Raw genomic sequence first — 25,845 nt, forward strand, 5'->3', positions numbered from 1 at the left:
ACTGAGATGTTGCTTGTTTTCTTAAAGTGTTGAAGTGCCTGGAGGAAATGTTCCTTAATATTTACTTGCAACAACTTCAGTTTAAGACATTTAAAAATGTCCAGACAGTTTACGATTTAACTGAGTTATGAGAAAAGACAAACATGGGACAGGCTGGTGAGAGGAAACGCATCAATAATACTACTAAATAGTGAAACGAGAGTTAAGATTTTATTTATAATGTGTTCCCAAGAGTGTAGCTTCAGTCATAAAAAAACCTTAGAGGTAGAAGTGCAGCTTGGCCCCGACAGTCTTGCAGCCGTTGCTAGAGAAAGCTTTTTCAATCTTGGGATAATAAGTTAAATCTTTGGCCAGTTTCTCTGCCACTTCCTGGTTTGGCCAAAGTCCTTCATTTCTCATCTCGGCCAAGACGCACTGAACGACGTGTTCGTACTCCAGAGGCAGGAATGGGACGAGTGAGTCCACCATGTTCTTGTCGATCAAACTTGAATGATAAAAGCCGCCTGCAGGGAGAAATTCACATGTTAAAAAAAAGATTTCTCTCTGAAGCTGGTTTCTTATTGATCATGACAACAGAATTTAATTGATTCATCCTCACTGTTTTTATCATTGAACAGTGACTCAGTCAGAGACTCTTCCAGATGTTTGTACTCGATCTCCTCTCGTTTTCGTTCTGCTTTCCAGAAATCTAAAGTCTTCTCTGTAATGATGTCCCCTCCTGCGTTACTATGAGGAAAAATAAAAGACAACATGTTAGAAAATTCAACACTGATTTTAACTGATGAAAAAATAAAATAAAACAGAATAAAAGTACAGATGTTTTTTTGTGCTACATCTTTCTGTTTTTTCTTCTCAGGACTTGCTGTTGAAAAGACAAGAGAGTTTTTGAAACTCAGTCCCTGAGTGTTTTTCCAACATCAGGTTACTGGGTGGGGTCCTTATCTGACTGATTATTTCAAGTAAAACTCTACCGTTCATTTCTACACAACAATTCTGATTCAAACCCACAGGAATCCATTGAGCTTCTCACCTGAGGAAGATGAAGATGGATTTCCGATAAGAAACTCCATCCAGGTTTGCGTAGTGGTCCAGATACGGGCTGATGCTGTCGATCAGTTCAGGATGCATCTTATCCACCTCGTCAAAGATGAACATGGAGCGTTCACATTTCATGACACCTTCTTTGATCCACTGCTTCAACTGAGACTGAGGAGGAACAGGAGAAAATATAGGCTACAGTTATCCAAACAGAACCAAGTCACTGTGTTTCAGGTGAAGGTTGTTTGTACCTTGTAGGTTTGAAGATGTTCCTGTGGATGTGGGAAGTGATGTGTGGGTGAGAAAAGACGAACAAAGCTGCTGTCCATTCCCTTCTTGTAAATGTTGTCAGCGATCAGTTTACAGATGAAGTTCTTCCCTGTGCCGGTCGGTCCGTGCAGAGACAGAACCAGAGGTTTGTCTGGGTTGTCGTTGCTCATGAATCCGTTCACGGCTTTAAACACGATGCGTGATGCAATGTGCTGCCCGAACAGTCGGTTGTGCAGGTCATTCTCCAGGCCTGGGAACAGAGAGTCACATGACATGACATGTTTTATTGGGGACGTGGAACTGTCAAATCCACAGTGATTTGGTGAATTTCACGACAGGAATTTGTTGTAACTCTGTTACAGCCTACATTGTCTGATCTGCCCCAAAATTGGTCCAAAAAAACAAAAAAAAATTGAACACTGTGACTGTGGATTTTAATATTTCACCATTTAACAGGTGTCATGTTTCAGATGAAACGAGACAGTGATAATCAGATACTGACAGACAAAAATCAGTAATAAAGTGACTCAGCCTACATAAATATTGTTTTAAAATGCAGTCAAACTATAAATTAAGTAAATATGAGTTTAAAAAATGAGTAAATTATGTAGTAATAGTTTTAAAACACAACAAATTAAGTTTTTTATTTAGTAATTCTCTGTATTAAACCCAGATGCTGTAGGTAAGATTGCAACAATGAAGTGACTTGACTTACTCAAGAAAAAATGAGCTGGGACTTGAGTCTTGCAGGTATGACTTGATCCCATCTCTGGTATTATTATTATTATTATTATTATTATTATTATTATTATTATTATTATTATTATTATCCATATATCATAGTTTATTTGATTAGTTTGAATAGAATAGAATGAAAATGTATTTCGCGTAACAAATATAAAACTATATTTGACGTTTATTGTTCATTTGACCTTAGTTTTAAATCATCATCATCATCATCATAATAATAATAATAATAATAATAATAATAATAATAATAATAATAATAATAAAAACCTATAAAGCTCAATGAATTAAAATATGTCATGTGGTGTTGTTACCCGTAGAACTGAAAGAGACCTCGTCTGGATTAAAAATTTCAGGTAGACGGAAGTCAAGTGATTGTCCACGGCTGTCCGGTGTGTACCATGTCCACAAATACGCCACTCCGGCCGCTGCCAACGTTTGGGCCGCTCCGACCGCTGCCCTGAAGGGATCAGCAAACACCTCGGTCGGACCGGAGCGCAGCAGCAGCAGCAGCAGCCCCAGGAGAAAGACGATGTATCTCTTCATCGGCTTCATCTCGATCTAAGGTCGCCTAACTTCCACTCTCACCCCGCAAATAAATAACTCCTGACTTGTAAACAGAAACCGAAACCAATGAAGAGAGGAGAGGAACTTACCAGTTGAACTTACCTGGCTGTGTTCCTCCTGAAGGTGGCGCCACAGGGTAAGAAGCTGAAGATGCTCCAACCTGATCCACTGGACTTCACACAGCTCAAGCAGCAGAGGTTTCATGATGTATGATGCCATGTTAAGGATGATCAATGTCAAACGGATGATGGTTTTGTTCCTGTCATTTTAGTTTCTACTGACCTGTCACATGAGAAAAACGGAGCCGTTTTCGAGGTAAATTCATACAAAACCGCTGATGCGCGTTGCGTTCAGGGACAGTTTTTCAGCAAGCAGTCTCCGTATTTACCCTGTATTTACCTCGAAAACGGCTCCGTTTCGTATCGTTCCGTCATTATCTCATAGCGTGGTGGTTGTGCAGGTCACAACTTGTCTACAAAAGCGCTGTGGAGTTTTGGGATGTTGAATTTGATGAGTTTAATGAGGGAAACCAAGAAATTCCGTTAGCCTCCATAGCGTAGCTCTGAGCAGCCAGCTGCTGCGCTCCGCCGTACTGAAAATAGCTTACACCTACAATTAAAGGTAATGAACCTACTGCTATGACTATAGCGATTATGGCAATGGGCCAATTTGCCAAAATGTTGAACTATCCCTTTAAGTCCTGTTGTTCACTACAGAGGACAACTGGCCCTTTCCAATGATATCTTGTGTGGGGGGGTGTGACCTTCCAAACTTCCTGTGCATCTCTTTTAAAAATGGCCGACATCGCAACAAGCACATTTTATGGGAAAGAGTACAAGTGAGCATGACATTTACAATTTTAAGTATTTTGAGTCCTATATGTTGATTGTTTATTATAAATAAACATCAGCAACACTGAAATACATTTTCAGAACTGAATTGTTTACTTTTCATATGAAAAAAAGCAAATTTTACTAATGTACACTGTAGTGGACATCGGGACTCTGTAGCCTACTTGTGTTTCCGTCACATTTCTTTAGGAACAGCTCATTGACAGAGGCTGAGTAAATTCTTATATTCTTAAATAGTTGAGGGGGATTCAGAAATTGATTTATCAGAGGATAAGAGTCCAAGGTAAGATGATGACCCTGTAGGAGAGTGTAAAAGTTCAGATGAGGAAGAGCCAGATGAGGGAGATCAAGACACAGAGCTGACGTGGTGCACCATTGGTTTCTATGGGCCGAAACCAAAACATAGGGTTTTGAGGTTTTAAATCAGTGCAAAATGAATGCCCATGGAAATATACTCCAGAAAACAGGTACCTTGATTTTGTTCTTGACTCTAAATAATGATTAATTTAAAAATGTCCAGACAGTTTACGATTTAACTGAGTTATGAGAAAAGACAAACATGTGACAGGTTGGTGAGAGGAAACACATCAATAATACTACTAAACCGTTAAGTCAATACAATACAATAAATCTTTATTATCCACCATGGTGGAAATTTGCCTTCGGCTCACCATAAAGATACAAAATCTCATTGAAAACATACAGCAGTTGAGAATGCCTTTAAAAACACAGTTAAAACATAGAGTAAAAAAAAGAAGAAGACAGTTAAGAGCAGTTCAGTGTTAGTGCATCACTTATGTTGAATTGAGGAGGTGAGTAGTGTTGGGGATAAAAGATTTTTTAAAGGTTCCCTTAGCTAATGGGACCCTGTAGCGCCTCCCGGACTTCAGGAGCTTGAATTGAACGAAACGAAAGTTAAGGTTGTATTTGTTATGTGTTCCCAAGATTATAGCTTCAGTCATAAAAAAAACCTTAGAGGTAGAAGTGCAGCTTGGCCCCGACAGTCTTGCAGCCCTTGCTAGAGAAAGCTTTTAAAATCTTGGGATAGTAGGTTAAATCTTTGGCCAGTTTCTCTGCCACTCTCCGGTCTGGCCGAAGTCCTTTGGTTTTCATCTCAGCATTGACACAATGGATGACGTGTCTGCGCTCCAGAGGCAGGAACGGGACGAGTAAGTCCACCATGTTCTTGTAAATCAAATTTGAACGATATAAGCTGGCTGCAGGGAGAAATTCACATGTTAAAAAACTATTTTTCTCAGAAGCTGGTTTCTCAGTTAAGATGACACAACAGAATTTCTGTGATTTATCCTCACTGTTTTTATTGTTGAACAACGACCGAGTCAGAGACACTTCCAGATCTTTGTACTCGATCTCCCCTCGGTTCCGTCCAAATTTCCAGAAATGTAAAGCCTTCTGTGTAATGACGTCCCCTCCTGCGTTGCTATGAGGAATAAGACAACATGTTAGAAATCGCCTCCTCTGTGTCTCACCCTAAGGTTTCTCCAATTTTCCCCGGTTAAAACGGTTTTCTATGGAGTTTTTCGACTGTGGATGTGAGGATCTAAGGGCAGAGGATGTTATGATGCTATGTGAAGCGCTTTGAGACAAACTGTTTGTAAAAACGGGCTATACAAATAAAATTGCCTTGCCTTGCCTTAAAGAGAAAAGGGATTTTTGAAACTCAGTCCCTCAATGTTTTTCCAATGTTAGATTACTGGGGGTCCTTATCTGACTATTTCAGTGACTTTTCCAACCATTCATTTCTACTAAACAGTTCTGATTTAAACCCACATGAATCCACTCAGCTTCTCACCTGAGGAAGATGAAGATGGATTTCCGATAAGAAACTCCATCCAGCTTTGCATAGTGGTCCAGATACGGGCTGATGCTGTCGATCAGCTCAGGATGCATCTTATCCACCTCGTCAAAGATGAACATGGAGCGTTCACATTTGGAGACGCCTTCTTTGATCCACTGCTTCAACTGAGACTGAGGAGGAACAGGAGAAAATGTACAGTTAATTCATACAGAACCAAGTCACTGTGTTTTTAGAATAATACTGTAGAATAGAACAGCCTTTATTTGTCCTTATGCATAACTGTACAACGAAATAGGTTGTCGGGTGGTCAGATGAAGGTTGTTTGTGCTCTGTTTGTACCTTGTAGGTGTGAAGATGTTCCTGTGGATGTGGGAAGTGATGTGTGGCTGAGAAAAGGTGAAAAAAGCTGCTGTCCATTCCCTTCTGGTATATGTTCTCAGCGATCAGTTTACTGATGAAGGTCTTCCCTGTGCCGGTCGGTCCGTGCAGAGACAGAACCAGAGGTTTGTCTGGGTTGTTGTTGTTCATGAATCCGTTCACGGCCTTAAACACGATGCGTGATGCAATGTGCTGCCCGATCAGTCTGTTGTGCAGGTCATTCTCCAGGCCTGGGAACAGAGAGCCACATGACATGACATGTTTTATTGGGGACGTAGAACTGTCAAATCCACAGTGATTTGGTGAATTTCACAACAGGAAGTTGTGGATTGTGGATTTTAATATTTCACCATTTAACAGGTGTCATGTTTCAGATAGGACCCAGCAGGATTACGAGACAGACACATTGATTTAACGTCTTAAGAGATGGGATCAAGTCACACATGCAAGTCTCAAGCAAGTCCAAGTCATTTTTTTCTTGGTCAAATCAAGTCCCCTTATTATTACAATCTTACCTGCAGTATCTGGTCTTCATAAAGAGGACAAAAACAATTAGCAGGGAACAGCCTGCATTGAACTTTACACCTAGACCTACATTTCCTCATGCAGTGAAAAACAAATAAACTGCTGAAAAAGTTAACATTGCAAAGGTAAATAAACCCAGAGAAAAGTGCACAGCATGGGGCCTTTAAAATATGTCATATGTGGTATTGTTACCCGTAGGATTGAAAGAGACCCTGTCTGGATTAGGAAATTCAGGTAGAAATAGGAAGTCAGGTGATAGTCCACGGCTGTTAGATGCTTGTCCACGGCTGTCAGGTGCGGACCTCTTCCACAAATACCCCACTCCGGCCGCTGCCAACGCTCCGGCCGCTCCGACCGCTGCGCTGATGGGATCAACAAACGCCTCGGTCGGACCGGAGCGCAGCAGCAGCAGCAGCAGCAGCAGCAGCAGCCCCAGGAGAAAGACGTGTCTCTTCATCGGCTTCATCTCGATCTCAGGTAGTCTATAACCGCAAATAACTCCTGACCTGTAAACAGAAACCGAAACCAATGGAGAGGAGAGGAACTTACCAGTTGAACTTACCTGGCTGTGTCTCTCGCAGAGTTCCTCCTGAAGGTGGCGCCACAGGGTAAGAAGCTGAAGATGCTCCAACCTGATCCACTGGACTTCACACAGCTCAAGCAGCAGAGGTTTCCTGATGTATGATGCCATGTTAAGGATGATCAATGTCAAACGGATGATGGTTTTGTTCCTGTCTTTTTAGTTTCTACTGACCTGTCACATGAGAAACTCAGATGTTGCTTGGTTTATATTTATATATTTTATTTGTACATATTTTGATTATTTTGTATATGTCGTCTTGTTCTTGTCTGTCTGTGTCTTCACAAAGTCTGCATGAGGAAAAATGTGCCAAAACAAGTTCCTGTGTGTGCAAACATACTGGCCAATAAAGCTGATTCCAATTCTGATTCTTATTTCTTTAAGTATTGAGTTTTTAAATGTTGAGGTCTTTGGAGGAAGTGTTCCTTAATATTTACTAGCAAAAACTTCTATACAGTACTTATAATATATTTAACCACAGTTTAGTTTATGACAGAAAAGACAAATTAGAGAATGACGCAAATAGAACCTGAGAATTTATTTATGTATTTTTCTGGTTGTGTTCCCAACAGTGTACCATCAGTTAGAAAAAAAAAAAGAAAAATAGTTTTAGAAACCAACGGACCAAATATTTTGTAATTCTATTAAGTAAATTTACATCTGGATATTTTATAATATTCCAGTGCTGTTATTTAAAGCAGAAGTGATCCGGTGGTTTTGGCTAACTTCCTGTCAGCCGATGGAGTTGGCAGTCCCCACCCTCGTCCCTACGTCACCACATTCACGCGCATCCCTTGGCTGCACACACAGAGAGGACCGCCCCTTTATGCCGTTTCTCTCCCCTCATTGGATAAAGGTTGTAGGATACAAGGAAAGTTTTCTCCTCAGCTTACAGCAGAGCAGAGTGACTGACAGACCCGTGTTTCAGACCAAACACTCTATATAAGTGATTGCTGTCGGAAGATAGAACTATTTAAGACTTATATTAACACAAACATCCTGCTTTCTTCTGCTTTAATATTTACTGACGACAACTTTGAAAATGTATTTAACCACCGTTTTGACAGAAAACATAAACATGTGACAGGCTGGTGAGAGGAAACGTAGCACATCAGTATCACTAGTAAAAGGTGACTCAAACAGTAAAGATTTTATTTGGTATGTGTTCTGTTAACAGCAGAGCAGCTTCAGTCAGATAAAACAACAATTTGACAAATAAATGGGCCTCATAAGTAGAAGTGCAGCTTGGCCCCGACAGTCTTGCAGCCCTTGCTAGAGAAAAGTTTTTTAGTTTGGGGATAGTAGGTTAAATCTTTGGCCAGTTCCTCTGCCACGTTCAGGTTTGGCTGAAGTCCTTTGTTTTTCATCTCGGCCAAGACGCACTGGACGACATGTCTGCGCTCCAGAGGCAGGAACGGGACGAGTGAGTCCACCATGTTCTTGTAGATCAAATTTGAACGAAAAAAGCCACCTAGAGGAAGAAATTCACATGTTAAAAAAAAAACCATTTTCTCTGAAGCCGGTTTCTCAAAGACGAGGATTTCAGTGATTCATCCTCACTGTTTTTATCGTTGAACAGTGACTCAGTCAGAGACGCTTCCAGATGTTTGTACTCGGTCTCCTCTCGCTTTTGTCCCGATTTCCAGAACTCTAAAGCCTTCTCTGTAATGACGTCCCCTCCTGCGTTGCTATGAAGAAAAATAAAAGACAACATGTTAAGAGTTTTTTTAAACGTTGCTGAGTGGTTTTCCAACATCATATTACTGACTTATCTGACTGATTATTTCAAGTAAAACTCTACCGTTCATTTCCACAGAACAGTTCTGACCGAGCTTGAACCCAAACCCACAGGAATCCACTGAGCTTCTCACCTGAGGAAGATGAAGATGGATTTCCGATAAGAAACTCCATCCAGGTTTGCGTAGTGGTCCAGATACGGGCTGATGCTGTCGATCAGTTCAGGATGCATCTTATCCACCTCGTCAAAGATGAACATGGAGCGTTCACATTTCATGACACCTTCTTTGATCCACTGCTTCAACTGAGACTGAGGAGGAACAGGAGAAAATATAGGCTACAGTTATCCAAACAGAACCAAGTCAATGTGTTTCAGGTGAAGGTTGTTTGTACCTTGTAGGTTTGAAGATGTTCCTGTGGATGTGGGAAGTGATGTGTGGCTGAGAAAAGGTGAACAAAGCTGCTGTCGATCCCTTTCTTGTAAATGTTCTCAGCAATCAGTTTACTGATGAAGTTCTTCCCTGTGCCGGTCGGTCCGTGCAGAGACAGAACCAGAGGTTTGTCTGGGTTGTCGTTGCTCATGAATCCGTTCACGGCTTTAAACACGATGCGTGATGCAATGTGCTGCCCGAACAGTCGGTTGTGCAGGTCATTATTCAGGCCTGGGAACAGATCGAGAGTCACATGACATAACATGTTTTATTGGGGACGTGGAACTTTGTGTCCACAGTGATTTGGTGAATTTCACAACAGGAATTTGTTGTAACTCTGTTACAGCCTACATTGTCTGATCTGCCCCAGAATTGGTCCAAAAAAACTAAAAAATTGAAAGCTGTGACTGTGGATTTTAATATTTCACCATTTAACAGGTGTCATGTTTCAGATAGACCCAGTCAGGAATACAAGACAGACACCAAGGGATTGATTTAAGGTCTTAAGAGACTGGATGAAGTCACACATGCAAGTCCAAGTCATTTTTTTCTTTGTCAAGTCAAGTTGCCTTATTATTACAATCTTACCTGCAGTATCTGGTCTTAATAAAGAGGACAAAAACAATTGGCAGGGAACAGCCTGCACTGAACTTTAGACCTACATTTCCTCATCAGTGAAAAACAAATAAACTGCTGAAAAAGTTAACATACTGACAGACAAAAATCAGTAATGAAGTCACTTAGCCTACATAAACTATCCATTAAAACTGGGTAAATGAAGTAGATATGGTTTTAAAATGCAGTCCAACTATAAATTAAGTGAATATGAGTTTAAAAAATGAGTAGGCTAAATTATGTAGAAATAGTTTTAAAACACAACAAAATAAGTGTGTTTTTTAATGGAGTAATTCTAAACAAAAACAGTGTTTTTACAAGCAAGTAATACTTTTTGAACAGCTTAGATTAATTGACAGGTACAATATCTCCTCTTTTCTCTGTATTAAGCCCAGATGCGGTTAGATTGCAACAATAAGGTGACTTGACTTACCCAAGAAAAAATGAGCTGGCTTGATTGCACGTATGACTTGATCCCATCTCTGGTATTATTATTATTATCCATATATAATAGTTTATTTCATTAGTTTTAATAGAATAGAATTAAAATTTATTTCGCGTTATCATATCTTTTAAGTTTATTGTTCATTTGACCTTCGTTTTAAATAATAATAAAAAAAACTGAAATATGTCATATGTGGTGTTGTTACCCGTAGAACTGAAAGAGACCTCGTCTGGATGTGCGTACCTCTTCCACAAATACGCCACTCCGGCCACTCCGACCGCTCCCAACGCTCCGCCGGCCGCTCCGACCGCTGCGCTGATGGGATCAACAAACGCCTCGGTCGGGCTGCAGTGCAGCAGCAGAAGCAGCAGGAGAAAGACGTGTTTCTTCATCGGCTTCATCCCGATCTAAGGTCACTTCCACTCTCACCCCCCCAAATAACTCCTGAAACCGAAACCAATGGAGAGGAGAGGAACTTTACCTGGCTGTGTCTCTAGCAGAGTTCCTCCTGAAGGTGGCGCCACAGGGTAAGAAGCTGCTCCAACCTGATGCACTGGACCCTGACTGGATTTCACACAGCTCAAGCAGCAGAGGTTCCCTGATGTTTGGTGCCAATATGACTGAAGGATGATGAATGTCAAACTGATGGTGGTTTTGTTCCTGTCTTTTTAGTTTCTACTGACCTGGCTGTTATATGGCATATATGAGAAGCTGAGAAAGATGCTTGGTTTCTTTAAAGTGTTGAGGTCTCTTGAAGGAAGTGTTCCTTAATATTTACAGACAGTAACTTTAATAATATAATTAACCACAGTTTAGTTTATGACAGAAAAGACAAACATGTGACAGGCTGGTGAGAGGAAACATACAGTACTACATCAGTATTACTACTAGAGAGTGACACAAATAGAAGCTGAGATTTTATTTATGCATTTTCTTGGTTGTTCTCCAGTCAGATAAAAAAAAAAACAATTCAAGAAACTAACAGATCAAATATTTTGTAATTCTATGAAGTAAATTTACATCTGGATATTTCAAAATTCCTCAGTATTAAAAAAACATCCTGCAAATGTTGATTCTAATACAGACGTGATAAAATAATAGATAAGATTAGGAAATGTGCTCTACATTAAGTAGCTACTTGTACATAGAATAGAGATTAAAAATTAAAAACACCCTAGAAACTCTTCATTGTAATATAAAAAGCTGAGATCAAACCACTTATTCAGTCCAGTGCTGTTAACTCGACTGGTGTTGACCTTAGAGGTAGAAGTGCAGCTTGGATGCTACGGTTTTGCAGCCGCTCCTGGAGAAGATCTGTTCAGATTTTGGATAATCAGTTAAATCTTTGGCCAGTGCCTCTGCTACTTCCTGGTTTGGCCGAAGTCCTTTGGTTTTCATCTCGGCCAAGACGCACTGGACGACGTGTCCGTACTCCAGAGGCAGGAACGGGACGAAGAAGTCCGCCATGTTCTTGTCGATCAAACTTGAATGATAGAAGCCGCCTGCAAGGAGAAATTAATATATTAAAAGACTCCAAAGCTGTTAAGATGACGACACCACAGAATTTCACATCATTTTTATCCTCACTGTTTTTGTCGTTGAACAGTGACTGAGACAGAGACAGTTCCAGGTGTCTGTACTCGATCTCCTCTCGCTTTTGTCCCGCTCTCCAGAAATCTAATGCCTTCTCTGTGACAAAGTTTCCCCCTGCGTTGCTATGAAGAAAAAAAAAATAATAAGAGACAACATGTTAGAATCTATCATAAAATCAATAAAAGTACAGATGTACAGTGTCATAAGTCTGTTGCTTGTTGCTACATCCTCACTGAACTGTTTTTCCTCCTCAGGACTTGCTATTAAGATGAACCCATTGTGTAGGAATTACTCCCATCTAGCGTTGTGGTTGTATATCGCAATTGTATTTTTCATGCTGCATTCACGTGAAATTGGGCAGACGGCAGACGGACGACAGCCGCTGCACATAACGGCATAAACAAGCCTCTATGTAAACAAGTGGTCCGTCAGCACGAGGCAAAACAATAACACGTTTTACCGGCTTTCTCTCGACTTCTGTGACTAAAATGACATCTGGTTTGTTAGCGACGGCCGTCTGCCCGACTGCAGGTGAATGCAGCATCAGTGTAACGCTCCATCCCTCCTCACTGCGTTACCGCGGTGACTTTTCACAGACGCCACCTCAACCTGAGCCGACAGCTCCAGTGTCTCCGCTGAGTTTCCGTGGTTTCCTACCGTCACGCTGCCACTGAACGTAAAAACATGGCGACACCACATGGCAGCAGCACCGAGCTTACCCGCTCCATGTAGATATGAATGATATGAACGGCTCATTCAGAGCTGAAAGGAACACTTCAGTTTGTTGATGGGGGGATTACTGATTAATGAAAAACAGACTGAAGAACCAAATAATCGATTTTCGTGAATAGATAACAGGAGAAGTTACACAATGTCCCTTTAACGAAACAAGTGATTTCATTCATTTCTACTAAACAGTTCTGATTCAAACCCACATGAATCCATTTAGCTTCTCACCTGAGGAAGATGAAGATGGATTTCCGATAAGAAACTCCATCCAGGTTTGCGTAGTGGTCCAGGTACGGGCTGATGCTGTCGATCAGTTCAGGATGCATCTTATCCACCTCGTCAAAGATGAACATGGAGCGTTCACAATTGGTGACACCTTCTTTGATCCACTGCTTCAACTGAGACTGAGGAGGAACAGGAGAAAATGTACAGTTATTCAAACAGAACCAAGTCACTGTGTTTCAGGTGAAGGTTGTTTGTACCTTGTAGGTGTGAAGATGTTCCTGTGGATGTGGGAAGTGATGTGTGGCTGAGAAAAGGTGAAAGTAGCTGCTTTCCACCCCCTTCTTGTAGATGTTCTCAGCGATCAGTTTCCCAATGTAGTTCTTCCCCGTGCCGGTCGGTCCGTGCAGAGACAGAACCAGAGGTTTACTCGGGTTGTCACTGTTCATGAATCCATTCACGGCCTTAAACACGATGCGTGACGCAATGTGCTGCCCGAACAGTCTGCTGTGCAGGTCATTCTTCAGGGCTGAGAACAGAGAATCAACAGGATTGATGTTGAACCTTCATCATGTTCATGCATGGATGCTGGTGTGGTGAAGTTGAGAAACAGGAAGTGGTTGTATTTCAGTTATACAGTGTCCAAAAAACAAAACAAAACAAGAATATTCATGGTCCATTCTGCTGCAAGGGTTTAAAACCAAATGGCCTTTGTTTGTTTGAGGGTTAGTGGGTTCTTTTAAAGGGACAACGAGGAGTTTCTATTCGGTTATAAAAAAGTCTCACGTTAAAGCGAAATTCCGGCGTAAGTGTAAACCATGGTCAAACACACCGTAACACCGAGTTAGACCCCCCCTCGAGAGATCAATTTGCCTGACCGCTACATTCACGAGATCCACCAACTTCAGCAAATACCGCAATATCGCCACACACGGCGCTGTCCGGATCCACTGTCTGACCGCAACCAAAACGCCACCATTTGCCCAAAATAATGCTCAGAACTGCACCAAATGTCATCAATAGTACACACAGGGTCCCAGCACGTAGTACGAGTTGTCAAACATCTGCTAGCTTTGCCTGTTTTCTTTAGCAAGGAGATGCAACTCAACTCACCTACTTCTCCTCCGGGAGCCGCTCGTTGGTGAGGAAGCCCTGACGAGTCGATCACCGAGTGCACCGGAGATCAACAATTACCTCATGGAAATACAATCAGAGTTTTTTTTTTTTTTATCTTGCATATCACTTTATAACTATTATTATCGAGTGCTGGCCACGATATAGGCGCAAATGAGCATTTTTAAGAGCTGCGGAACTCCGGTGCACTCGGTGATCGACTCGTCAGGGCTTCCTCACCAACGAGCGGCTCCCGGAGGAGAAGTAGGTGAGTTGTATCTGGTCTCCTTGCTAAAGAAAACAGGCAAAGCTAGCAGATGTTTGACAACTCGTACTACGTGCTGGGACCCTGTGTGTACTATTGATGACATTTGGTGCAGTTCTGAGCATTATTTTGGGCAAATGGTGGCGTTTTGGTTGCGGTCAGACAGTGGATCCGGAGAGCGCCGTGTGTGGCGATATTGCGGTATTTGCTGAAGTTGGTGGATCTCGTGAATGTAGCGGTCGGGCAAATTGATCTCTCGGGGGGGGGGGGGGTCTAACTCGGTGTTACGGTGTGTTTGACCATGGTTTACACTTACGCCGGAATTTCGCTTTAATGTGGATGAATCTCCGCTACCCACACTTGTTAATGGGCCCATTTTCGATAAATATATCGTTCTGTCTCTATCGTTATTTTGTTATTATTAGTGGTGGTGGAAATGCTGGGCGAGCCGACCAGCGTTTCCTTCGTGGCGAGTCATGAGAATAACGCAGCCGAATCGCCGGTCAAAGAAATGTACGGTACGCACGGAGGCTCATAAATGTAGTGTGAAAATGCTTCGCTTTTCCAAAACTCCTCGTTGTCCCTTTAACCTCATTTGCATTGTGCATGTGATTTGCGTTGATGTTTGCATTTGATTCACATGGCACACTTACAGTATATTGAAAAGTGCAATTTACTGTTACTATTACAATCAGGGTTGCCAACTTTTGGTCCTGGGCTGGAGTGAGATTCTTTGGCGGGGGGGGGGCTGTCTATAATAATAATAATAGTTATGTTTATTGTAGTTTTTCTCTCTGTCTCTCTCTCTTACACACACACACACACACACACACACACACACACACACACACACACACACACACACACACATTATACCTGCAAACTGAGTAGGCTAGAGGTGTAATAGGTGACAAAATATATCCCTCTCGGGGGGTCTGGGGGCTCCCCCCCAGGAAAAAATTGTGATTTTAACATGTATTTGAAGCATTCTGGTGTACTCTGAGAAGAAAATAAAGGGAAAACACAACATTTGCTTCAGATAAGAGGGAAAAAAGCAGATCTGTGGTTCCTATCATTGTATGGCTGGAGTGTATGAAACTCTAGTGGGGAGCTCTGGCTTTTGGCCTGGACCAGCCTATTGAGCCTATTAATATATGAAAGGACAGAACAGACATGTCCTGTGATTTTCAGTCTTATATTACAGCCTGATGATACAAGTCAGGTCCTGAAATGTGTGTTTCTCTTCTGTAATAAACATTCTACATACCCATTCGGAGTTTGCAGGTATGGCACACGTGCATGCATGCGCAGTTGCGCACACATGTACACACAAACGTACACATTGACGTACACACACACACACACACACACACACACACACACACACACACACACACACACACACACACACACACACACACACACACACACACACACACACACACACCTGTTGCTGCGCTGTCTCTCTCTCCTCTGCTCTCTGGACTGAGCTGCCTGGCTGTACTTTGTGCTACCCAGTCTGCATCTTGTTTTATAGTTTTCAACGGACTGGCCCAACCAGCCCGGCCGCAGGCGTCAGTTCGAGCCGCGTTCAGTCTGAAAACATAACTCGGTCAGGTCAGGTTGTGTCTCGGGCTTCGCTCTCTCCCTCTTTTTTTTGGCCATCGGATTCGGATCAAGTCGGGTCCAGGCTTCAACACCGTGCTGCTGGGGGGGGGGGTCGCGGATCGACAACTCCCTGTCCTACTGTGCTGTGATCACAGGCTTGAGTAGCCGTCCAATCGACACGCGGATAAGCATCACGCCCCAATCAGAGAGCCTATTGATGAGTGCCAAAGCTTGATTTTGGCATGAGAATTGTTTGAGTGGCGTGAGAGCGTGAGACAGGACCTAAAAGCGTGTGACACACGCCAGATGCGTGAGAGTATTGGCAACCCTGTTACAATTACTAACAATATATTTACATACATACATACATACATACATACATACATACATACATACATACATACTAGTTATTAAGTTGTATTTATGTTGGTAATAAGGACTCCCTTGAAAATGAGATGGTGGCTACTTCTCCTTTCCTATCACATAAAGTCATAAAGACATAAAGTTTGAATTGCATAACACAAATGAACTGCACTGCTGACTTTTGTGGGAGGGAACTATGTTTACTGTACCACCCCGGTTATCAGACAAATACTGTCTTTGATGTTGATTGTATTTATCTGTCCTTCGTGTTAATTTAAAAAAGATTGATACAAAGCTCAGTGAACTGAAATATGCCGTGTTTGAGCTGGTGTATGTGTGTGTCTTTGTCAATAGGCGACAGGTGCTCTTACCTGCAGACTTGAAGGAGACCCAGTCCGGTCGACAGCACTCCTTGAAGTGACAGTAAACAAAAGGGCTCAATCCCGTAGCCGCCGCCCCCGCCACTATGACAGCTCCGGTGATGGGATCAAACAGTGCTCCAGTCTGACCGGAGCACAGCAACAGCAGCAGCAGCGTCCCAACGAGAAAGACGTGACCTTCCATCGGCTTCATCTTCATTTCACTGTTAATAGAAACCGAAACCTATTGAGAGAGGAAATGAAGTCGCTTGCAGAGTTCCTCCTGAGGGTGGCGCCACAGGGTAAGAAGCTGAAGCTGCTCCAATCTGGACTTCCTAAAGTACAGCAGCAGAGGTTTCCTGATGTTTTAATGCGAGTATGACTGAAATTGTGACTATTGTACAAATGCAAATAGTTTGGGAAAACTGTTGTTTAAATGAAGCTGGTGTAAGATATAAATATTGCATGCTGGGATGTCTTTCCTACTTCTGATCTGATAAATAAACTCAGACAACTGAATTGAAACTGAGCATCAATAATAATTGCATTAAAAATCACAAATTCAAATGGTTTACTGATGATTTCTATAGTAAATCATTGAAATGTCAAATGAATCTGCTGTAATGCTGTGAATTTCAAACAAATATTTTCTTACCTCAAATGCCCATAGTGCAGATTTATGTGACATCAAGATGACTGAATGTATTCTTATATATTCTTTTCACATACACACAGAATGGGGAACAGAGATACCATGACAGCGAATGAATCTATCAAACGGCTCGTGCTGCTCATTCTTTGGACTCAAAACAAACAAAACTGGAATATCATTTGTTTTTATCTTTGCTAATGATGTCATGCAGATGTATTCTTCTGTCTGTTCCAAATAAACAAACAATAAAAAAATAAAAAGAAGTAAAGATTTAATTTGTGATGTGTTTTTCTGATTGTGTACTTCCAGTCAGAAAAGAAAAAACAATTTGAGAAACCAACGGACCAAATATTTTGTACATCTGGATAAAAAAATGTTGATTGTTGAAAATTAGAGAAAGTGTTCTCCAATAAGTCCCTGTACATGGAATAGAGATTAAAAACTAAAATCATTCTAGAAACTCTTCATCGTCACATAAAAACTGAGACCAAACACAGTCACAGTTAATAATATCTAGTGTTCTTATTTAATAACTCGACTGGTGCTGAGTCTTTTCATTCAGAGTAAAAAAAAAAATCCAAATGTTTATCTTATAAGTGCAGCTTGGCACCGACAGTCTTGCAGCCCTTGCTAGAGAAAAGTTTTTTAGCTTTGGGATAGTAGCTTAAAGCTTTGGCCACTGTCTCTGCCACGTCCAGGTCTGGCTGAAGTCCTTTGTTTTTCATCTCGGCCAAGACGCACTGAACGACATGTCTGCGCTCCAGAGGGAGGAACGGGATGAAGAAGTCCACCATGTTCTTGTAGATCAATTTTGAACAAAAAGGCCAACTGCAGGGAGAAATTCATATGTTAAAAAAAACTATTTTTCTCTGAAGCCGGTTTCTCAAAGACGAGGATTTCGGTGATTCATCCTCACTGTTTTTATCGTTGAACAGTGACTCAGTCAGAGACGCTTCCAGATGTTTGTACTCGATCTCCTCTCGTTTTCGTCCTGCTTTCCGGAAATCTAAAGCCTTCTCTGTAATGACGTCCCCTCCTGCGTTGCTATGAAGAAAAATAAAAGACAACATGTTGGAAAATTAAACACTGATTTTAACTGATGATAAAATAAAATAAAACACAAAAGTATAGATGTTGCTACATCTTCACTTAACAGTTTCTTCTTCTCAGGACTTGCTGTTAAAGCCCCAGTATGTAACTTATTTGGCTTTTTATTAGCAAAAATCAAATATTGCTTTCATAAATACGTATTTCACTTAAAGGTTATAGCTACAACTTTTTCATCAAAAGGATTCATTTTTCAAAAATAATGTATCCACAGAATGTCTAGAGGGGTGCAGAATAAAAGTATTAATTTTACTGAATTTAAAAAAAATAGTATATAAATAATTGTTTAATAAATTTTGGCGGGTCCGAAATATATAAATATTTACATCAGGTTACATTGGGAACGTAGAGAATGATCTCTGTGGCAACAGCATTAGAATGTTGATGTCATGTGTTACTGCATAGATATACGTAGATGCCGCATTCGGGCTTGTCAGGAATGTCTCACGGCTGCCATCTTGAGGAGTATTCCTCCTGACAAGCAGTCAACAGTTCAACAGTCAGATCTGTCAGACCGGGTTTGACAGCTGTGAATCTGGCAAAATGCCAAACTTTTGTGCCGCGTACGGATGTTCCCATGAACGAAACGCCAAAACGAAGAGACATGGAATAACTTTTCTCAAGTAATAAGTTGTTTTATATAACTGTTATGCCATGTTGCATCGCCATTTTTTACGTTCAGTGGCAGCGTGACCGTAGGTAACCACGGAAACTCAGCGGAGCTGTCGGCTCGGGGAGAAAGTTTTCCAGGTAGCGCCTGTTACTGTAAAACTGTCACCACTGTGTAGTGTGAGGAAGGACGGAGGCACTAATGTTGCATTCAGGTGCAGTCAGACAGACGGCCGTCTGCAAACCAACCGGATGTCATTTTACTCGAGAGAAATATGATAAAACGTGGGTCAGGTAAACAATACGACATCACCATGACAACATATTGTCACGCCTGTATTGTTTTGCCTCGTGCTGGCGGATCACTTGTTTACATCGACGTTTGTTTATCCTGTTACAAATACATGCAGTCTGTTGTCTGTCTGACGTCTGCCCGATTTCACGTGAGTGCAACATCAAGAATATGTTCAGATATGCAACCGCACCGCTAGATGGGGGTAATTGCTACATATTATACCTTTAAAAAGACAAGAGAGTTTTTCCAACGTCAAATTACTGGGTGGGGTCCTTATCTGACTGATTATGTCAAATAAAACTCTACCGTTCATTTCTACAGTTAGTTCTGATGGAGCCTGAACCCAAACCCACAGGAATCCACTCAGCTTCTCACCTGAGGAAGATGAAGATGGATTTCCGATAAGAAACTCCATCCAGGTTTGCATAGTGGTCCAGATACGGGCTGATGCTGTCGATCAGTTCAGGATGCATCTTATCCACCTCGTCAAAGATGAACATGGAGCGTTCACACATAGTGGCACCCAATTCGATCCACTGCTTTAACTGAGACTGAGGAGGAACAGGACAAATATACAGTTATTCAAACAGAACCAAGTCACTGTGTTTCAGTTGAAGGTTGTTTGTACCTTGTAGGTTTGAAGATGTTCCTGTGGAAGTGGGAAGTGATGTGTGGCTGAGAAAATACGAACAAAGCCGCTGTCCATCCCCTTCTTGTAAATGTTCTCAGCGATCAGTTTACCGATGTAGTTCTTCCCTGTGCCGGTCGGTCCGTGCAGAGACAGAACCAGAGGTTTGTCTGGGTTGCTGGTGCTCATGAATCCATTCACGGCCTTAAACACGATGCGTGATGCAATGTGCTGCCCAAACAGTCTGTTGTGCAGGTCATTCTTCAGTCCTGGGAACAGAGAGTCAATAGGATTGATGTTGAACCGTCATCATGTTCATGCATGGATGCTGGTGTGGTGAAGTTGTCAAACAGGAAGTGGTTGTATTTTAGTTATACAAAAAACAAAACAAAACAAGAATATTCATTGTCCACTCTGCTTTAAAGGTTTAAAACCAAATGGCCTTTGTTTGTTTGAGGGTTAGTTTTGGTTAGTGGGTTCATGCCTCATTTGCATTGTGCGTGTGATTTGTTTTTATGTTTGCATTTGAAAACACTTTATTATTTGAACTGAAAAGTGCCATTTAAATAAGCTATTGTTACTATTACAATATGTGTACAATAGTTAATAATAATAGTTTTGTATTTTTGTTGGTAATAAGGACCCCCTTGAAAATGAGATGGTAGCTACTTCTCATTTCCTATCTGATCCTATGCAAATGTTGCAAGATAAAAAATGCAAAGCACAAATGAACTGCACTGCTGACTTTTGTGGGAGGGACGTAGGCCTACTGTCCCGGTTATCATACAAATCAATAGCTACAAGTCAACTCACTTTATCAAAGAAAGAAAAAAGATTGATATAAAGCTCAGTAAACTGAAATATGCCGTGGGTGGGGCTGGTGTATGTCTTTGTCAGTGGCATTTGAAAACACTTCGTCGTTAGAACGGAAAAGTTCCATTTAAATAAAGTAGTGTTACCATTATAACTAACAGTATGTGTATAATAGTTAGGCTAATAATAATAGTTTTGTATTCTTATTGGTAATGAAATATGCCGTGCCTGGGGCTGGTGTGTGTCTTTGTCAATAGGCAACAGGTGCTCTTACCTGCAGAGTTGAAGGAGACCCAGTCCGGTCGACAGCACTCCTTGAAGTGACAGTAGACCCAAGGGCTCAATATCCCCGCAGCCGCAGCCGCCGCCGTAGCCGCCGCCCCCATCGCTATGAAAACTCCAGTGAGGGGATCATCAAACTGTGCTCCGGCCTGATCAGAGCACAGCAGCAGCAGCAGCATCGTCCCCAGGAGAAAGACGTGACCCTTCATCTTCATTTCACTTGCCCTCAAAACCTTCCTGTTAAAACCGAAACCTATTGAGAGAGGAGATGAAGTCGCTTGCAGAGTTCCTCCTGAAGGTGGCGCCACAGGGTAAAAAGCTGAAGTTGCGCCTATCTGATCCACTGGATTTGACACTGCCCCATGCAGCAGAGGTTTCCTGCTTTTGTTGCCAGTTTGACTGAAGGATGATGAATGTCAAACTGATGGTGGTTTTGTTCCTGTCTTTTTAGTTTCTACTGACCTGGCTGTCATATGAGAAGCTGAGAGAGATGCTTGGTTTCTTTAAAGTGTTGAGGTCTCTTGAAGGAAGTGTTCCTTAAAGCAGAAGTAAGCGGAATATTTGTGTTAATATAAATCTTAAATAGTTATATCTTCCGACAGCAATCACTTATATAGAGTGTTTGGTCCGAAACACGGGTCTGTCAGTCACTCTGCTCTGCTGTAAGCCGAGGAGAAAACTTTCCTTGTATCCTACAACCTTTATCCAATGAGGAGAGAGAACGGCATAAAGGGGCGGTCCTCTCTGTGTGTGTAGCCAAGGGATGCGCGTGAATGTGGTGACGTAGGGACGAGGGCCAATAGATCCATGACGAGGGCGGGAACTGCTAACTCCATCGGCTGACAAGAAGTTGGCCAAAACGACCGGATCGCTTACTTCTGCTTTAATATTTACAGACAGTAACTTTAACAATATATTTAACCACAGTTTAGTTTATGACAGAAAAGACAAACATGTGACAGGCTGGTGAGATAAACAAGGGAACATAGGTATTACTACTAGAGAGTGACACAAATAGAAGTTGAGATTTTATTTCTGCATTGTCTTAGTGTACCTCCAGTCAGATAAAAAAAAAAAACAATTCAAGAAAGTAACAGATCAAATATTTTGTAATTATATTAAGTAAATTTACATCTGGATATTTCAATATTCCTCAGTATTAAAAAACATCCTGCAAATGTTGATTCTAATACAGACGTGATAAAAAACTGCAATAGATACGATTAGGAAACGTGTTCTACATTAAGTACCTGTACGTAGAATAGAGATTAAAAATGAAAAACACCCTAGAAACCCTTCATTGTAATATAAAAAGCTGAGATCAAACCACTTATTCAGTAATAGTTGATAATATTCCAGAGCTGTTATTTAATAACTCGACTGGTGTTGACCTTAGAGGTGGAAGTGCAGCTTGGATGCTACGGTTTTGCAGCCGTTCCTGGAGAAGATCTGTTCAGATTTTGGATAATCAGTTAAATCTTTGGCCAGTGCCTCTGCTACTTCCTGGTTTGGCCGAAGTCCTTTGGTTTTCATCTCGGCCAAGACGCACTGGACGACGTGTCGGTACTCCAGAGGCAGGAACGGGACGAAGAAGTCCGCCATGTTCTTGTCGATCAAACTTGAATGATAAAAGCCGCCTGCAAGGAGAAATTCAGATATTAAAAGACTCCAAAGCTGTTTTTTCTCTTTCTGAAGATGACGACACCACAGAATTTCACATCAATTTTATCCTCACTGTTTTTGTCGTTGAACAGCGACTGAGACAGAGACGGTTCCAGGTGTTTGTACTCGATCTCCTCTCGCTTTTGTCCCGCTTTCCAGAAATCTAATGCCTTCTCTGTAACAAAGTTTCCCCCTGCGTTGCTATGAAGAAAAAAAAAGAGACAACATGTTGGAATGGAATCCATCACAAAATCAACTAGAAAGTTTCCTCTGGGAAATTTTGATAGGACCACAGGGGGGCTACTGCCGGGCATACCATCTCTGTCAACATGGGAATCAAACCCACGATCTTAAGGTCAAGACAGAGCTGATCAGACAGACACATGATCATCTTTCACTGAGCTCTGATATGGAGGAGCTGTAACCACATTAAGTCACCTGTGTGCTGGTGTTTGTGTGTGTCTCTGTGTGTGTGTATCTCTTTAATCACATGAAGTTACCTGTGTGTTTTGGTGTGTGTGTGTGTGTGTGTGTGTGTGTGTGTGTGTGTGTGTGTGTGTAACTGTAATCACATGAAGTTACCTGTATGTGTTGGTGTGTGTGGCTCCAGGTGGATTGTTTATAAACATGTTAACAAGCTCCAGGTGGATTGTTTATAAAGTTAATGAGCTCTGGCCTGAGGCGCAGAGGTTACCACGGCAACTTGAGGTGGTTGCCAATGACGATAGAGGCCCCCCAGGCTGAGACAGACAAAAACGTCAAGAAAAAGAGCGATTTTCTGCCTCTGCACTGGTCTCGCATTTAGGCTTACTGTGACAAAACAGTAACTCCTATCAGAAAAAAACACAGATCAACGGTGCTGTAAGGACTTCCTGAAAAATTTGGTACGATTTGGTGTTTCTATAGTAAATATTTTGGAGACACTCACAATTTTAAAACAGGGGTCCGTTCTGCTTCTCTCAGAAAATCTTTGTATTGGAGTCAATGAGGAGCAGAAACAGATGTGGCCGCACTTAGAGGCTTACAATTCAAATTCTGTAAGTCTCTCTGATATTTTGAGCACATGGTGAGAGAGATAACAAGATTGTCTGAAAATTTGGAAAAAATCATGTGTGTAGAGTGTAAATTGTGACTGGGAGGAGTGTGGAAAGAGAAAAATTCAAAATTTTTCTGGGCTCTCTCCCACTCTAACCGATGATGTCACGCATTCTGACACGAACATTCCGTGCAATACACACCCATTATAATCCCATAATTTGTGCCCTGGCCCGAAATAGCTGCAGGGGCCAGTGCCTGGTGCGATGGCCCGTGGCCCTAATAAAAGTACAGATGTACAGTGTCATAAGTGTATGTTGTTTGTTGCTACATCCTCACTAAACTGATTGTACTCCGCAGGACTTGCTATTAAGATGAACGCTTCAGGAAACAAGTGATTTCATTCATTTCTACAGAACAGTTCTGATTCAAACCCACATGAATCCACTCAACTTCTCACCTGAGGAAGATGAAGATGGATTTCCGATAAGAAACTCCATCCAGGTTTGCATAGTGGTCCAGGTATGGAATGATGCTATCGATCAGCTCAGGATGCATCTTATCCACCTCGTCAAAGATGAACATGGAGCGTTCACATTTGGAGACGCCTTCTTTGATCCACTGCTTCAACTGAGACTGAGAAGGAACAGGAGAAAATGTACTGTTGATCATACAGAACCAAGTCACTGTGTTTCAGGTGAAGGTTGTTTGTGCTCTGTTGGTACCTTGTAGGTGTGAAGATGTTCCTGTGGATGTGGGAAGTGATGTGTGGCTGAGAAAAGGTGAAAAAAGCCGCTGTCCATCCCCTTCTTGTAAATGTTGTCAGCGATCAGTTTCCCAATGTAGTTCTTCCCCGTGCCGGTCGTCCCATGCAGAGACAGAACCAGAGGTTTGCTCGGGTTGTCGCTGTTCATGAATCCATTCACGGCCTTAAACACGATGCGTGACGCAATGTGCTGCCCGAACAGTCGGTTGTGCAGGTCATTATTCAGGCCTGAGAACAGAGAATCAACAGGATTGATGTTGAACCTTCATCATGTTCATGCATGGATGCTGGTGTGGTGAAGTTGAGAAACAGGAAGTGGTTGTATTTCAGTTATTCAGTGTCCAAAAAACAAAACAAAACAAGAATATTCATTGTCCATTCTGCTGCAACTGTTTAAAACCAAATGGCCTTTGTTTGTTTGAAGGTTATTTTGGGTTAGTGGGTTCTTTCATGAGAATGAGATGGTAGCTTCTTCTCCTTTCCTATCATATCCTTTGAAAATAAAGTCATAAAGTCATAAAGACATAAAGTTTATTTGAATAGTTTGAATTGCATAGCACAAATGAACTGCACTGCTGACTTTTGTGGGAGGGAACTATGTTTATTGTACCGTTCCGGTTATCAGACAAATATAAGTCAATTAACTTTATCAAAGATAAAAACTGTCTTTGATGTATTTATCTGTCCTTCATGTTAATTTAAAGAAGATTGATATAAAGCTCAGTGAACTGAAATATGCCGTGGGTGGGGCTGGTGTATGTGTGTGTCTTTGTCAATAGGCGACAGGTGCTCTTACCTGCAGAGTTGAAGGAGACCCAGTCCGGTCGACAGCACTCCTTGTAGTGACAGTAAACCAAAGGGCTCAATATCCCCGTAGCCACCGCCCCCGCTGCCGTGAAAACTCCGGTGATGGGATCAAACAGTGCTCCAGTCTGACCAGAGTACAACAGCAGCAGCAGCGTCGTCCCCAGGAGAAAGACGTGACCCCTTTTCTTAGATGCGGGACCCTCCATCAGCTTCATCTTCATTTCACTTCCCCTCAAACATTTCCTGTTAATAGAAACCGAAACCTATTGAGAGAGGAGATGAAGTCGCTTGCAGAGTTTCTCCTGAAGGTGGCGCCACAGGGTAAGAAGATGAAGCTGCTCCAATCTGGACTTCCCACAGGTAGGCTACAGCAGCAGAGGTTTCCTGGTGTTTTAATGCGAGTATGACTTAAAGACGTCATAATATAGAGCTGTGACTATTATACAAATGCAGATAGTTTGGGAAACTGTTGGTTTCCTGTGTTTAAATGAAGCTGGTGTAAGATATAAATATTGCATGCTGAGATGTCTTTCTGATCTGATAAATAAACTCAGACAGCTGAATATGAATGGATAAAACTAAACTCATTGAAACCGAGCATCAAGAATAACTGCATTAAAAATCACAATTCAAATGGTTTACTGATGATTTCTATAGTAAATCATTGAAATGTCAAATAAATCTGCTGTAATGCTGTGAATTTCAAACAAATCTTTTCTTACCTCAAATGCCCATAGTGCAGATTTATGTGACATCAAGATGACTGAATGTATTTTTATATATTCTTTTCACATACGCACAGAGAATGGGGAGCAGAGAAACCATAAAAGCGAATGAATCTATCAAACGGGCCAAGACACGACTCTGAGAGGAAGGAAGGAAGAGTCCATTTGATACAGATAACCTGGAACACCTGTTGTCACGTCTGTGCAAC

At 41.7% G+C, this 25,845-nt stretch overlaps 4 protein-coding genes across 7 annotated transcripts; all 4 read right to left on the minus strand.

Moving 5' to 3' along the window:
• Positions 1–188: 188 nt before the first annotated feature.
• LOC146976990 (torsin-1A-like) lies at positions 189–2,642 on the minus strand. Its single transcript, XM_085792799.1, has 5 exons — positions 2,370–2,642; positions 1,290–1,558; positions 1,031–1,206; positions 599–726; positions 189–503 (listed from the first exon to the last, which is right to left on the minus strand). Exons 1-5 carry the CDS (start codon positions 2,608–2,610, stop codon positions 259–261), a joined length of 1,059 nt encoding a protein of 352 aa, XP_085648925.1. The 5' UTR covers positions 2,611–2,642; the 3' UTR covers positions 189–258.
• LOC146976989 (torsin-1A-like) lies at positions 189–6,668 on the minus strand. 2 transcript variants are annotated; one of them, XM_085792798.1, is made up of 7 exons: positions 6,488–6,668; positions 6,388–6,418; positions 5,632–5,900; positions 5,287–5,462; positions 4,787–4,914; positions 4,445–4,690; positions 189–257 (listed from the first exon to the last, which is right to left on the minus strand). In XM_085792798.1, the coding sequence occupies exons 1-6, from the start codon at positions 6,659–6,661 to the stop codon at positions 4,446–4,448; spliced, it is 1,023 nt and encodes a 340-aa protein (XP_085648924.1). In that variant the 5' UTR covers positions 6,662–6,668; the 3' UTR covers positions 189–257; position 4,445. The 2 variants fall into 2 exon arrangements, with proteins under 2 accessions (XP_085648924.1, XP_085648923.1); XM_085792797.1 differs by having other exon boundaries at positions 6,388–6,668.
• Positions 6,669–7,910: 1,242 nt separating this feature from the next.
• Positions 7,911–10,404, minus strand: LOC146976991 (torsin-1A-like). Its single transcript, XM_085794310.1, has 5 exons — positions 10,209–10,404; positions 8,906–9,174; positions 8,647–8,822; positions 8,336–8,463; positions 7,911–8,246 (listed from the first exon to the last, which is right to left on the minus strand). Exons 1-5 carry the CDS (start codon positions 10,402–10,404, stop codon positions 8,002–8,004), a joined length of 1,014 nt encoding a protein of 337 aa, XP_085650436.1. The 3' UTR covers positions 7,911–8,001.
• An 842-nt stretch (positions 10,405–11,246) lies between these two features.
• LOC146976992 (torsin-1A-like) lies at positions 11,247–25,244 on the minus strand. 3 transcript variants are annotated; one of them, XM_085792801.1, is made up of 5 exons: positions 24,901–25,244; positions 19,547–19,815; positions 19,294–19,469; positions 17,824–17,951; positions 11,247–11,505 (listed from the first exon to the last, which is right to left on the minus strand). In XM_085792801.1, the coding sequence occupies exons 1-5, from the start codon at positions 25,130–25,132 to the stop codon at positions 11,261–11,263; spliced, it is 1,050 nt and encodes a 349-aa protein (XP_085648927.1). In that variant the 5' UTR covers positions 25,133–25,244; the 3' UTR covers positions 11,247–11,260. The 3 variants fall into 3 exon arrangements, with proteins under 3 accessions (XP_085648927.1, XP_085648928.1, XP_085648926.1); XM_085792802.1 differs by lacking the exons at positions 17,824–17,951; positions 19,294–19,469; positions 19,547–19,815; positions 24,901–25,244 and adding exons at positions 11,591–11,718; positions 12,554–12,729; positions 12,808–13,076; positions 16,268–16,476; XM_085792800.1 differs by lacking the exons at positions 11,247–11,505; positions 17,824–17,951; positions 19,294–19,469; positions 19,547–19,815 and adding exons at positions 21,718–22,278; positions 22,377–22,504; positions 23,799–23,974; positions 24,064–24,332 and having other exon boundaries at positions 24,901–25,212.
• Between the last annotated feature and the right edge of the window lie 601 nt (positions 25,245–25,845).

This window comes from Trachurus japonicus, chromosome 12 (assembly GCF_045865225.1).
Source record: "Trachurus japonicus isolate A0001 chromosome 12, Traja_1.0".
NCBI classification, from domain to species: Eukaryota; Metazoa; Chordata; class Actinopteri; order Carangiformes; family Carangidae; genus Trachurus; species Trachurus japonicus.

Bases quoted from the DNA above. Each gene is read 5' to 3' on its own strand.
- LOC146976990 (XM_085792799.1), bottom strand. From the start codon at position 2,610: ATGAAGCCGATGAAGAGATACATCGTCTTTCTCCTGGGGCTGCTGCTG. The intron at 727-1,030 runs GTGAGAAGCTCA...TTTTCCTCATAG, and splicing joins TCCATCTTCATCTTCCTCAG to TAACGCAGGAGGGGACATCA. The intron at 504-598 runs GTGAGGATGAAT...TTCTCCCTGCAG, and splicing joins ACTGTTCAATGATAAAAACA to GCGGCTTTTATCATTCAAGT.
- LOC146976989 (XM_085792797.1), bottom strand. From the start codon at position 6,661: ATGAAGCCGATGAAGAGACACGTCTTTCTCCTGGGGCTGCTGCTGCTG. The intron at 5,901-6,387 runs GTAACAATACCA...CTCTGTTCCCAG, and splicing joins GGTCTCTTTCAATCCTACGG to GCCTGGAGAATGACCTGCAC. The intron at 4,691-4,786 runs GTGAGGATAAAT...TTCTCCCTGCAG, and splicing joins GTTGTTCAACAATAAAAACA to CCAGCTTATATCGTTCAAAT.
- LOC146976991 (XM_085794310.1), bottom strand. From the start codon at position 10,404: ATGAAGCCGATGAAGAAACACGTCTTTCTCCTGCTGCTTCTGCTGCTG. The intron at 8,823-8,905 runs GTACAAACAACC...GTTCCTCCTCAG, and splicing joins AACATCTTCAAACCTACAAG to TCTCAGTTGAAGCAGTGGAT. The intron at 8,464-8,646 runs GTGAGAAGCTCA...TTTTCTTCATAG, and splicing joins TCCATCTTCATCTTCCTCAG to CAACGCAGGAGGGGACGTCA.
- LOC146976992 (XM_085792801.1), bottom strand. From the start codon at position 25,132: ATGAAGATGAAGCTGATGGAGGGTCCCGCATCTAAGAAAAGGGGTCAC. The intron at 19,470-19,546 runs GTACAAACAACC...GTTCCTCCTCAG, and splicing joins AACATCTTCAAACCTACAAG to TCTCAGTTAAAGCAGTGGAT. The intron at 11,506-17,823 runs GTGAGGATGAAT...TTCTCCTTGCAG, and splicing joins ACTGTTCAACGATAAAAACA to GCGGCTTCTATCATTCAAGT.